This window comes from Rhinolophus hipposideros (assembly GCF_964194185.1).
Source record: "Rhinolophus hipposideros genome assembly, chromosome: 14".
NCBI classification, from domain to species: Eukaryota; Metazoa; Chordata; class Mammalia; order Chiroptera; family Rhinolophidae; genus Rhinolophus; species Rhinolophus hipposideros.
The window spans coordinates 7,886,276-7,898,985 of record NC_138060.1 but is presented as its reverse complement, the minus strand read 5'-3'; the positions used below and the strand labels follow the sequence as shown (position 1 = coordinate 7,898,985).

The 12,710-nt window shown below is 46.7% G+C and overlaps 1 protein-coding gene across 2 annotated transcripts in view; it reads right to left on the bottom strand.

Moving 5' to 3' along the window:
• LRIG1 (leucine rich repeats and immunoglobulin like domains 1) overlaps positions 1-6,334 on the bottom strand; it is a 112,927-nt gene extending 106,593 nt beyond the window's left edge. Inside the window, exon 1 of one of the 2 annotated variants that reach the window (XM_081073237.1) lies at positions 5,508-6,334. In XM_081073237.1, coding sequence (XP_080929363.1) covers positions 5,508-5,731 — 224 coding nt within the window. In that variant the 5' untranslated portion in view covers positions 5,732-6,334. The remainder of the gene's footprint in view (positions 1-5,507) is intronic. The other variant, XM_081073236.1, reaches the window with a different exon arrangement.
• Positions 6,335-12,710: the final 6,376 nt, after the last annotated feature.

The window sequence follows — 12,710 nt, the reverse complement described above, 5'->3', positions numbered from 1 at the left end:
CATAAAGCTTTGGGATAAGAAAAATTCATAAGCATACCTTCTGGCCCCACCAGGATACAAACTGGCAACTTCCAACTGGACGATATACAAACCACAATTTTCATTTTTCTACAATCTTTATTTATCCACTCATTTTGCTTAAATGACAACAATCAAGTTCTTCAGTAGAAAATTTCTCAGCCCCAGTCATGTAATTGGCCAGTTAACTGATCAGTCTGGACTGCTATTCTAAACTCTGTAGTTATATAAAAAATAAGTGCAGGTTCCAACAGGGTAAACTATCGAGAAAAGGATAACCACTGGTCTTCAAAGTCCTACTTCTTTGCATAGGGAGATAAGAACAGATCTGAGCTTCTGACTCCCACACTTTCACTTGAAATCAAAGCAGGAGCCAAGCACATTACTGACATAACATGAACTGAAGCCACGAGGCAGATGGAATGAACCCCATAGGCTCAATGTCATGCGTAAATCATTTTAAAAAACACCACTAACGGTCCCTGAATTTCCCAGAGGCCAGGGAACATTGGGGATTTTTCAATATTTCTCCTCCTATGCCTGGGAATTTTTCTTCTACCCCTCCTCCCTCCGGTCTCAAGACAATGCCTTCAGCCTTTGAAACTGCATCCATTGTAAACAGCTCTGAATATTAACACAGCCCAGAGTCCTGTAGGCTTTTAAAGGACCCCCAGGGTTTCAAATTGCAGTTGCTGAGGAGGAGGAAGGTCCCCAGTGAGTAAATGTCACCAAGCTCATTCACAAAGAGTTGGAAGTTAGGCTTGCTCACGAAACTTCAAGTCCTTCAACCGATGGTGTAAAACGAAAGAATGAATCCCTTTGAGTTTTAAATAAGACAAAGAAGGAAAACAATCTAGGGCAGTCAACATTATTTAGCTGTTATAGTGACTTTCAGGGAATCCCTCTTCTCCATCTCCCTTGCCCGTGGATGTCACTTTTAAATACCCACAGGCTATTTTCACCTCCTTCTGGGCCTCCACCGCTAACAGACCTTGAGGGCTTTAGCAGGTGCACACACTGGGCCAGGTGCATTGCTAAGCCCCACAAACGTCCTGCTCTCTCTCACATTCCAGTCCACATTGAAAGGGAGGATGCTGAAAAGACTCCGCACCAAGGAGACACCTCTGCGAAGTGGGGGAGGCCCTTTCATTGCGAGCACGGGGTCTGGGGGAGAGAAAGGTCAGCCGGAGGCCATCCCAACATGCTCAGGGAAGGCTGCCTGGGGGACCCAGGCCAAGGAATTAGCACTGCAAGGAGGGAAACCTTCAGGCCCAGAAGCAAAGTAGGGTGGCTGACACCCACTAGGAACCAGCTCTCATTACACTGCACCGCATCCTCCTCATCTTTCTGGAGACCGAAAATGACTGCCGACAACACACCCCAAAGTCCAAAGTTCGGGAAATCTAGTAAACAAACAGAATTATGGAAAGAGATGAACACAAAAGACTGTTTCTTTTTAAAACAGTCCCTTGAAAAAGGGGGCAAGAACAGTTCTGACGTATCCGAAAGGCAAGACAGACACTGTGCCAACACAGACCGTTTATATTGGGTCCTCCCAGGACGGGGTGTCTCTGGGCACTCAAAAATTAGATTTATGGCCATGATTTCATATCAGGGGGACTTTCTCTCAAGGCAACCAATTTTATTTGCCAGAGGCCTCCCCTTACTCAAAAAAGGTATCAGATAATTAGTCACAGGCCAGTGCTCCAACATGGAGGGGAAGCAAGGCCAGGCTTCTGCCACTTGTTGCAAAGAAAAGGATTCTCGAGCTCCAGCTAAAGCTCCCTAAACTCTGAAAGCCCTTGCGCCTTCCCCATTTCCCTCTGCCATGACCTGTGTGTGTACACGGCTCACTATTCCAAACCCCCCTTTGCCCCTCCCCACAAGTGGGAAGATGTTCAGTGTGTCCTGAGTCCTTGCTAAGTGATGGAGAGACAAAGAGGAAATGGCAGAAGGGAAGACCTCTGGACAATAACCCACTTTTTTAAAAAAACAAAAAAATACACAAGAATCTCAGTTCAGGTCCTGGAACAGTTTGGCCATCAGCACTTTAAATCTAATTTGCATAAACAGGATGGGAAGTATGTCCCAAAGCCTTAATTCACAGCACCAGCACCCTGCACACCTCAGACTCCCAGCACAGGTGTAAAATTTGAAAGACAAAGAAAGGCCCTCTCTTCTTCACAACTACAATGGCAACTATAGTTTGTTTATTGTCTAATGTAACAAGCATCGCTGATGTGCCAAACCAACCAGGTTTGATTTAAGGCACCTAGTTCTGGTACTGCAAACACAAAAAAAAGGTATAACAGCAAGAGACCAAAATCAACACATTTAGTTTCATGTGGCACAGGATAACCACATGTGGCCCTTCAGTGAGCGTCCTTGCTTCTGAATGCCACGCTGTCTTCCATCCACACTAAGGAAAAGCCTCAGGGTTGTGCTTCCCCCAGGGCCTCCCTTCCTCCGTCACAACCCCACCGGGTCATCATTTAGCTCCAGAGCCCGTAAGCTCGCAACACTGGGCTCAACATCATGCCACAGGTAAGAAAGAGTCGAGGGAGATGGCAGTTAGTACTTCTTCAACAGCTTCTGAAGCCATGCTCTCAGAATCATTTCAAAGAAAGCAAACATCTGAGTTCTAAGAAGTTCAACTTCTTCTGAGGTTCTGGGAAGTTGGAATAAGGCTTGGCAGGACTTGCTGCTATTTATGAATGTGCTGGTTGGACTATGCCAATCTCACCTACGTAATGGGATGGCAGGCTCAGTTATGGCTCAACTACTACAACTATAAGTTATTGTGCCGAAGAAGTTATTCTCAGGCCCCAGGAATGAACGTTATTTTCCCCTCTACCAGCGCCACTCCATTTCTTCTATTCAAATTGCATTTACATTCCCTATTACAAAGTTTTACTTTCCTTATGCTACCCCTAGGAACAACTCCAAAATTAGACGCACTGTTTACAAAAGACAAAAAAAAAAAAAGTTCCATAAAGCCACAGGTCCCTTTCTGTCTCAAATCCACAGCCTGAACTTGATTGAACTACTGCAGTAAATCTTGTGCATGGGGTTATAAATTAGGTCAAAGCATTTTCTAGATACAATAGACTCAGAGGGTGTAAACTTGGTGAAACTACATGTTTTATTATATTATATACAGAGACTTTCTCCCTACAGTCTTGCTGAATCATAGCCAGGAATATAAACGGTATAAATATCCTGATGGAAAATTCAGAATAAGACTAATGACTTAAATGGGAAATCTGAAGTCTAGAGAAAAAAAAAATTAGCTTGCTTTTTCTTTAATCAGAAAAACACTTCACGAATATTTTTCAAAGCATATCCATTTTGAACTGAGCACTCTATTGCCACATACTAGCCAGAAGTCACACTCTTCATATCTTAAAATCTAAACAGTTAACACTAAAATCAGTACAATCAAGTCTACTGAGGCTCAAAACACACAGTTTGGTATTTACTGATCATCAAACGTATGAGAGAAAAGAGTGTAATTTCAAAGGTATTTATGCCATGTGAAATGTTACTACTAGGCAACAGAAATCTCAAAAAATGACAAGTAGTTTTGCTCCCACAAACTAAAGGGCAAGGTAAAGTGGATCGTGTGACCAGAGGAAAGTGCAAATAAGAGGACACCCTGTCCTCTCCAGAAAGTCACCACCTCTGAACTAAGAGACTTCACCACAATGCCACTGACACGTGGCACTGGGAATCACTCTTCCAACAGGTGAACACTGAAGAAGTTATTTTGATTCTGCCCACATGACTTCATGTTTTTAAAAAACAACCTTAAGAGTATGTAAAGAAAAAAAGCACAATACTTCAGGCTACCTGACTAAATACAATACTACCTAATGGCAGTGCTGGGCTCTATGTCCCACAACTTGACACAGCCTCTGCCTGTGTTAAAACCCACACTATGACCACTGATTTTCACTAAGTCTGTGAATTCTACAGAAGCAGCAGAACATGGAAGAGAAAAACTAACCATAACTAAAGAGTCCAGCTTCAGAACTCTGTAGTACTTGATCATCAAACAATGTGTAATGTGGTCCAAGTTGGAGATCTGGGCCCCATTTTCGGAAGCACAGGACCTTGGAATTAGAAAGGAATTAACTTCTCTTCTTTCCACCCCACCCCAGCATCCAGATATCCAGACCACATTTTCTTAGATCATGCCACAGGTGTTGGTTAAACCTTGTGTCACCAGTTTTGTTTCTCTTTTTTAAACAGTGATTGTCATGCCTGAAGTTACTACTGTGCCTCTTCTATGTTCAAGGAAACATACCCAATAATTCAACTAAAAGGCCTACTCAGGCTAGGCCTTTTCTGGACGGCACTAAAAGTTCCGCAGAGACGCTATTACTGATAACTGGGCAGGATTTTGACTCGTGGACCAGGCTGTTTAAAAGTTTTTAAAAGCTGTTATAGTCTACCACACGTAGAAAAGTCTAATGTATTTTTTCCTGCCAAATCCTTAGTGTCCCACTAAGTTCTATAGGCCAAAATCCTGACAACACAGAAAAGAGTCTCTTTTGGGTGAAGCAAACCCCTAAATCTTAAATCAACCAAGTCCCTGGCACCCTCTCCTGAAGTAGCACTACTCCAAAACTAATTTGCACCATTTATAGAGGAGAAATACTAGAGGGGGGGGGGCCCCACCGGATCATCAAGTCCAAGAGGACCCCTAGGGAATAGACAGGAATGGTCTGGAACACAGTTCCTTAAAATGCCAACCAGGCAGAAAAGGCCAAACTCTCAGCAGTCAGATTTCCAGGAACTCTCAAAGCCCCCTTCCTCAGGGGTCCTCCAGGGAAGGCTGCCTTCTGCCCCAGCGAGAGCCAAGTCAGCCCAGCACGGTCCTGGTGGATGAAAAGACGGCTACACACACGCTCTCACTAAGTAATAAATAATGAAAATGCAAGACTGGAGCCAAGAGTCACCTTCATTCATTACCCACTGGAAGGAAGGCCAAGGAGCTCAGACACCAAAGAGTTGGGTTACAGGATAGGGAAAAAGGAACACATACACACAGACCCCATACTTCCTCACACTCTCCCCTCCAGATGCTTCCCACTCCCCACCCACACACAAACCCCTCACCTCCAGACACCGGACACCCACTCACTCAGTCACTCCCAGACCGCCCTCACAACCTGCACACGTACTCACCTCCAGGTTTCAATGCCCCACACTCGCCGACTTCCAGCCCCCCGCCAAGGCACACTTCTGTCCTCCAGACCCTGCAGACGCACGCTCGCTCACCTGCAAACCCTGCAGAGGCACGCACTTCCCTCCTGCAGACTTCGCACGCACGCCGTCTCCCCTCCGGACCCCACGCACGCTCTCACCAGCACAACCCACGCTAAGTTTTCCAGGCCACACAACTTCACGCGCACACGACTCGGCCCGCCGCCCCTTCCCCAGTGACAGCGCCCCGGGGCGCAGGGCGCGGGGAGAGCGGCACTCACAGGCTCCGCGTCCGGGCGGGCAGGTCCCCGGGCAGCGCCGCCAGCCCGCGCCCGCCGCAGTCCAGCGAGTCCCCAGCGCAAGTGCAGGCGGCGGCGCAGGGCGCCCGCGGGCCGGCCTCGGCCGTGGCCGGCTCCAGGCGAAGCAGCAGCAGCAGCAGCCCCAGGAGGAGAGGACAGGGCCGGCGGCGCGGGGCCCCGAGCGCTCCCCGGACCGGGCGCGCCATCTTGTCTGGAGCGCGCCGCGAACGCCGGGCGCCGGGGCGGAGAGGTCCGGGACGGCCGCGGGCGCTCGGCTTCGCACTAGGCTCCGCACCGGGGCATGGCCACCGGCACAACTTCTCCCCGCGGCGACGACTCCGGCTCTCAGCGGGCCCCCGGTGCCCGGGCTGCTGCGCAGCGCCCGGAGGGGGCCGCGATCCCCGCGCGCATCCGGGCCGACCCGCCGGTGCTCGCCGCGAACCCCACGGATCCGGGCACGGGGTGCTCGGCCGGCGCTCCGCGTCCTCCCGCCACGCTCCCGGCCGGCTTCGGGGCTCCGGCGCTCGCAAGTGCCGCCGCCGCCGCGAGGACGGCGCTCAGCCTCGCAGCCGGAGCTCTGCGCCCGCGGGCATCTTCCTCGCGCCCGGCAGTCCCCCCGGCGCTGGACGGCGCGGCCACCCCCGCACTGCTCCCCGGGCCCCGCGCGCCTCACTGTGCAGACACCCGAGGCAGAGCGCGCGCCCGCGCGCAGGTCCGGGCAACACACGGCTCCTCCGCGCAGCGAGAGCCCCGCCGACCTCGCAGCCTAACAATCAGCCAGCCGCTCGCAGTTCGCCTCCCCGCCGCCCAGCCCCGGCCGGTCCCCGAGGCCCCGCCCCCGGCCGCTCGCCCTCACACACCCCCTGGGCTCCGCACCCCGCGGCCTCCTGCTGGCCCACGTTGGATGCTTTGCAAAGGAGGCCCGCCACGCCCCCCGCCTTCTACTCATTGGCTACCGTAGTCTCCCGGCGGCCAGCCTGCGCGGCCATTGGAGCGCTCGCCACGATCCCGCCCCCTCTCCTTCTACCCCGCCCCGCGCTCTTTTCCCACCCAAGGTGTGAAGGGCGGAGGGGAGGAGGGGGACTGGGAGGAGAAAGGGAAAGACGTCCTCCAGCGCTTAAAGGGGACGTGCAGACTTGGCGGGGAAGGCGAACGCCGACTGGGGAGAGGAGTAAAGATTATGCCCTTTGGGTCTCGGAGAGAAAATTGATTAGGAGGGTAAAGCCCCTGCTTTGGGGCTGTCTTTCCTCCTCCCCAGGCTGCAAATAGGGCCGGAGATTTAGAGTTAGAGCTAATCTGCTCCGTTTTCCAGTGCCCTCTAGGAGCAAAGACACAGATTTAAAACTTCAAAAATGTCCTATTGATTGGGACATCTCTAAGTTATTTCATTAGGGGTGGCAGCCTTCCTCCTCGCACAACCAAAAGCTCTTTTCTGCTCCTGACTTGTTTTTGACCTCTTAAATCCGGCAATATGTCCTTGATTACCAAAATGAATGTGTATGGCAAAAACCAAGTCTCAAAGGTGCACACACTCCCACTCTTATCCCCACCTCATGCCCTAGTAAGTTGAACGGTACTGCTGGAAATACTCCAGCCTTCCACAAAGGGGTTTCTTTGTTTGTTTAAATCAGAGTTTTTTAAAGCCAGTTTTCAAGAAGCCATAGATGGAGTACTCCTAAGAGAGTAAAAAGAGAAATAATTGTTACAAAGCTTCTAACTCTGACGCTTATAGTAACGTTGGAATATAGTAGCCAAGTGTTATGACAGTGCATTGAAACAGTAAGGCAGGCGCCCACGGAGGGGAGTAGGGGGATGGGGGGTGGGAAAGGACACGCGCGCGCGCGCACACACACACAGTGGAAAAAGGAAAAGATTAGCACAGTAATATATAGCTGCCCCTCTGGGCATTTTGGTTTACTGGTGTCTCATGTTCCTTCCCAAGAGTATGCAAGTTTCTATAACTGCACACATTGTCAGGAAAATTAAGCAAGTCGAGTCTGTTGAAAAACATTTGCTCCAGCAAGTGAAATCTGACTTCTGTTTTATGAAAACGTAAGGGAGGAGATGTTCCCCAGGAAGAAAAAGCAAAAATGGTTAAAGAGTTTTGTTCCATTTTTAACACATTTCAAGGAGTTTGCTTTAATTGGGACGTTAAGCTTTCCCTCAGCCAGGAGAGCACCTCTTTTCTTTAACCAAACCTGGGTTTGAGCTTGGTAATCAAGTGATTGCTATTATTCTTCATATTCCTCCTTGCCCTCTTTTTCCTCCTCCGCCTTCTTCTGATTCATTATGCTATCAGATAATGGTGCCTCATATCTCTAACTCTCTTTCCTCCTCCCTAGCCCTCTTTCTCTTCTTTTGCATCATCTCAGTAGTGATGCCCAAAGCCATGCTGAAATATGTGTGTAAATCAATCCAAATATGATTCCCAAGAAATGTTATCAGAAAAATGCTGCGCCTGACCCAGTCAATCCAGGGCTTTAACCAGCTTTTATGTTTCATTTGTAATCCACATGAACACACACCTTCCATCTAGACAGGAAGAAATATATCTCTTTGTTGTAATGCCTTTTGGTAAAATAATAAAAGTAGAGAAATCGAATCGAAAGGACCCCAAATTTAGGAAGTCCTCTATTGAATTTAAAGGACCCCAAATTTAGGAAGTCCTCTGTATCAGTTTCTTAAAATTTCCAAGACCAAAGAACACCAAAGAGCAATTTAATGCAGAATACCCATGAACATTTCCTTAAACAAAACTGTCAGATTCTCCTTGCCTCCTCCACCAGCCCCCACCTGCCACCAATGAAACAGCATATGCACCAAAAAGAAATCGAACTCACTAAACTTGAGCCGCTCACCTAAAATTATTCTTCAGGTTTGTTCCATTATTGGTATCGTAAAATGGATTATTTTTGTCAAATGTTTTCCAAATGCTTGTGTGTGCTCGTGCGATGCTTTTTAGGGACAGGAGAGTTCTCGAGGATAGGGTTTGAGAATTCTCAAGGTAAGGGTGTGCCCACAAATCTAAAGCATCCCCTGTAGGCTGGTTACCGCGCTGCTGCCAGAGAGGAGGATTCCAAAACTGAGGAACTCTTGGGGGGACTGGGCGCCTGAGCCTTGGCAGTTCCTCTCGTCTACAGCAGAGCATGAAGTCATGTCTGCTCCCCATACCATGTATGGAAGTTTGCCCACATATAACCTGCTTGTGATTGAAGGAGAGTGTGGCTGGAGCGCAGCGATGCTGAGCTCAGGGGAGAATTTCTCCGTGGCAACAGCCTAAAATCAGAGAGACCTGACCAACAACGATGGCCAGTTTCTAAGCGAGGCTATGTCCCTGCTTATAAAATAACCAGTCTTTGCCCATTCAGCACAGAGCAATGGTTGATAGGGGCCCTCCAGGTCCCCATTTTCCTCCACTGCCAATTTCTTAATTTTGATCAGTTACTTATTTCTTGAAGGGTCATACAGAGACGTTAGGTTTTCCAGTTTGTTTTAATCTACCAGAGACCGAACCCCAGGGTCAGCATGGAATCCAATCCCCAATGAGAATGACTGTAGGTCTCTCTTAAATGCAGAAGCTTTAGCAGATAATCATCTTCAACTCACTGCAAGAGAGGAACCCAACATTTAAATAGCTCCAAATCACCAAGTGGGGAGACAAGCAAATGACAAAATAACAAGAAAGGAGGTTGAGCGCAGGAATTTTTTTTTAAATCACAAATTCTAGGGGACTAAATGGTGGTAGTTTGTTACAGCTCTGGGTGGTGATAACTGGTGCTTTTGCAGAGTGCTGGAATTCAGAGGTGCGTTCTTATTGTGAGAAGAGATTTCACTTAGGTTCAATACACTAGAAGAGCACCAGGGCAGTATTAAGACTTGGACTCTGGCCAGGCGTTAGTATCCACGAAGTCTTTGCCCACTCGTTTCCATTTTGTAAGCCTCAGTTTTCCCAAATGGAAACAAGAGTAATGGTACTTCTAACCCAAGTGCTAAGACAGTGAAGGAAGGATCATTTTGATATAGGGTGCAAGGGACCATAAACTGTTTAGGGCTATACATACTAAGGCTTATTTTTAAGTGTTACTAAATTTGAACTCTGAAAAAACTGAGTCCATATACACATTATAGATGAAAAATCTTAGTAGGTGCTTTCAGCATAGAGGTTTTCTTTTTCTTTTTTTTTTTCAGGAATGCCACAAAGAGTTAATAATTACCTATAAAATCCCTGGAGACTTGTAGGGTGATGACAGCCTTGCATTGAGCCTGTTTTGTATCTCTCTTCCAAGGAAAATAAAGCTGTGTACTCATTAACTCCTTCCTCGCAATAATCTTGTCAAAGAGATGGATTGTTGGAGAAGGTAAGGGAGAAGGCTAGTGAGTCCAGGGACGGAACATAAGAAGAGGTAATTCTGAGATTTCTCGGTTGCCCACTCCCAGATTTTTTTTTGGTGGACGTAGGGAGAGGTGTATTTTATTGTGCAAGCTCTGGCTATTGGAATATTGGGTAAAGCCCAACCAGTGCCAAGCTGCAGCTGCTGCATTTCCACAGCAAGAATGGCTAATGCCTTCAGCTCAACTGCAACCCTGCACATGTCCCTAACCCTGCTACAGAGCATCATGAACCAGCGGCCAAAAACCGTTGGAATCCACCTTCTGATACAAACTAGGACCTGCACATTTGCCCTGGCTTTGCGAATTTGCAGTTTTAACTGGTTCACTGAAAGGATACAGAAAAATTTTATGAAAGCTATGAGCATTTCAAAATTCAGTGATTCTGGTGCGATGGGAGTTTAAGAGGCAGACTCTTAGCTCCAGTGATGGAGAGATGGATCAATTACATCATCACCAGAGACTGCACCTCTCACCCCTAATCTGCTGCCTTTCCAATTGTCACTCAGAGCAACACCCAAAAGAGGACAGGGGTGGGAAACAAAGTGTATGCCTTACTGCCAACAAATGAGAAGGGACACTTCTATGCATGGAAAGAACAGCACATGGATCATAACTTATAGTAATAATCTTCATGAAGTCACATACCTTATTTTTTTCAAAACAACGTCACATCATAACAACAACTATCATTTACTGAGCACTTATTATATACCTGTCACTTGGCTGAGTACTTTATATACTTTTTCCATCGAGGTAGAAGTTGAGAAAAATGCCCAAGCCCACACAAGATAATAAGTGACAAGGCCAAGATTCCAAGCCAGCTCTGTGGATACCAAAGATCCTTTATGACATCTCAGCCTCATAAACTTTGAATATGACATTTGTTATTGTTCCCACTTTATAGATGTGAAAGCTGAGGTTAAATGATTATGTCAAGGTCACACAGGGTGAAGAATAAACAGAACCTTAAATCAAACTTCCAACTCAACAATTGTCACACACACTTTATATTCAGTGTATGTCTTATGAGATGTGTCATACTTGTTTCTCAAGGATATTGTGAGAATGGACATAATTTTTTTTCCTTTTCCATACTTGCTAATGGCATTCTAGAATTTCCTCTATGATTAACATGCTAAAAAAATTGAGATAAATATATTAGCCTTTTCCCTCACCAGACACAGTAGCACTTGTATAATCATAATGGTTAATAAGTACTGAGCACTAACTATGTACTAGGCATCATTTCACATTATGGCTTAATTTCACAGAAGTCACATAAGAATTCCATGAGGTAGGTACTGTAAAGTTATTTCATAGATAAAGATGTTTAGACTCTGGTCGACCAGCTTATCCAAGCCACATCCTATACAGGTTGAGTCAGGAACCCAAAGCCTCTACTGACAGTTGATCCACCACAATCTAGTTGAAAAATAATTCAACTAGAGAGTGAGTGATAAGAAATTCTCTAGTTGAATTATTTTTGTGTTCATCTCTCCTTTTAGACTGGCAGTTCATTAAGTTGAGAGCCCGAGTTTTAGCCCTAGCTTGGTATTCCTGTTGTTAACACAGTTTCAGGTCCATGGTAGGCACAGAGGCAACATTTGTTGCCGAAGCCCTGTGTGCTCCATAAGGAAGGGGGCTTATCAAGCACCCCTCCCCCATCTTACACAAGCTGCCCTTTGAATCTGGGCACCCTCAGCATCAATGCCATCTGCAGCTGGTCAGACATGTGAATCTCTGCCCCTACCCCACACCCACTGGGTCAGGATCTGCCTCTTAATAAGGTCTGTGGGTGATTTGTTTGTACATTTAGAGAGATTATGAAGCACTGGGTCACCACATGTACCCCACATACTCACCTGCTGTAACTGTCCCCTCATCACTGCCATGAGGACAGACCATATTCTTTGCACTTTATGTATTTTTATGTGCTTGTGTGTATGTAATTTACATTTTCCATATTTTCAAAAGGCCTTAATAGAATAATTTCAAAAATATAGGCAAGCGTATTGGCATATTGCCCCTTAACTGAAGAGCATTCAAAACATCTGCTCCCTACGAGATTTTGGTAAAACCCTTTTCTGCTGTTCAACTCCTTTTCTTTGACATGTATTCAGACTAACAAGAAGCATTTGAGAATTTTTTGGCCTGTCATATTTATTTCCAATAGAACAGTTGGGTTTTTGACACATTTCAAATTTACCATAAACACATAGACATACACATATTATATGCTTTTTGCTGTCATTCTTATCCATGAACTACATTCTTTAGATAGCTATTCATATATCCTCATTTACCTGAGGGAGTGCTGACACTCCTCTTGGATTTAGATGCTATAAATCACAGTCTTTGTCTTGTCACCAGACCACCCCACCTACAAAACACTGTTCTTTCTATCTGAAGTGTACTCACAAAGATGCAGAGAAGGCAAGTATGTAGAGTAATTGCCTGAAAAGATGACCACCAACAATTTCTCCCATCAAGAGGTGGATTATATGTGCCCTCCCTCCTTGAATCAGGGATGGCCTTGTGACTTGCTTGGACCAGTAGAATGTGGTAAGAGTGACATTGTGCCAGTTCCGAGCCTGGCAGCTTTCATTCTTGCGCTCTTCTTACCCTGCCCTGCCATGTAAAGAAGTTGAGGCACTCCTCCTAGACATACAGACCCTGGAGGATAAGAGACCATGAAGAGAGAGAGGCTGTGTGTAGGGAAAAAAAATGGGCATTTCAGCCAAGAGCCAGCACCATAACCCCAAACATAAAAATGAAACCATTTGGGGCTGGTCA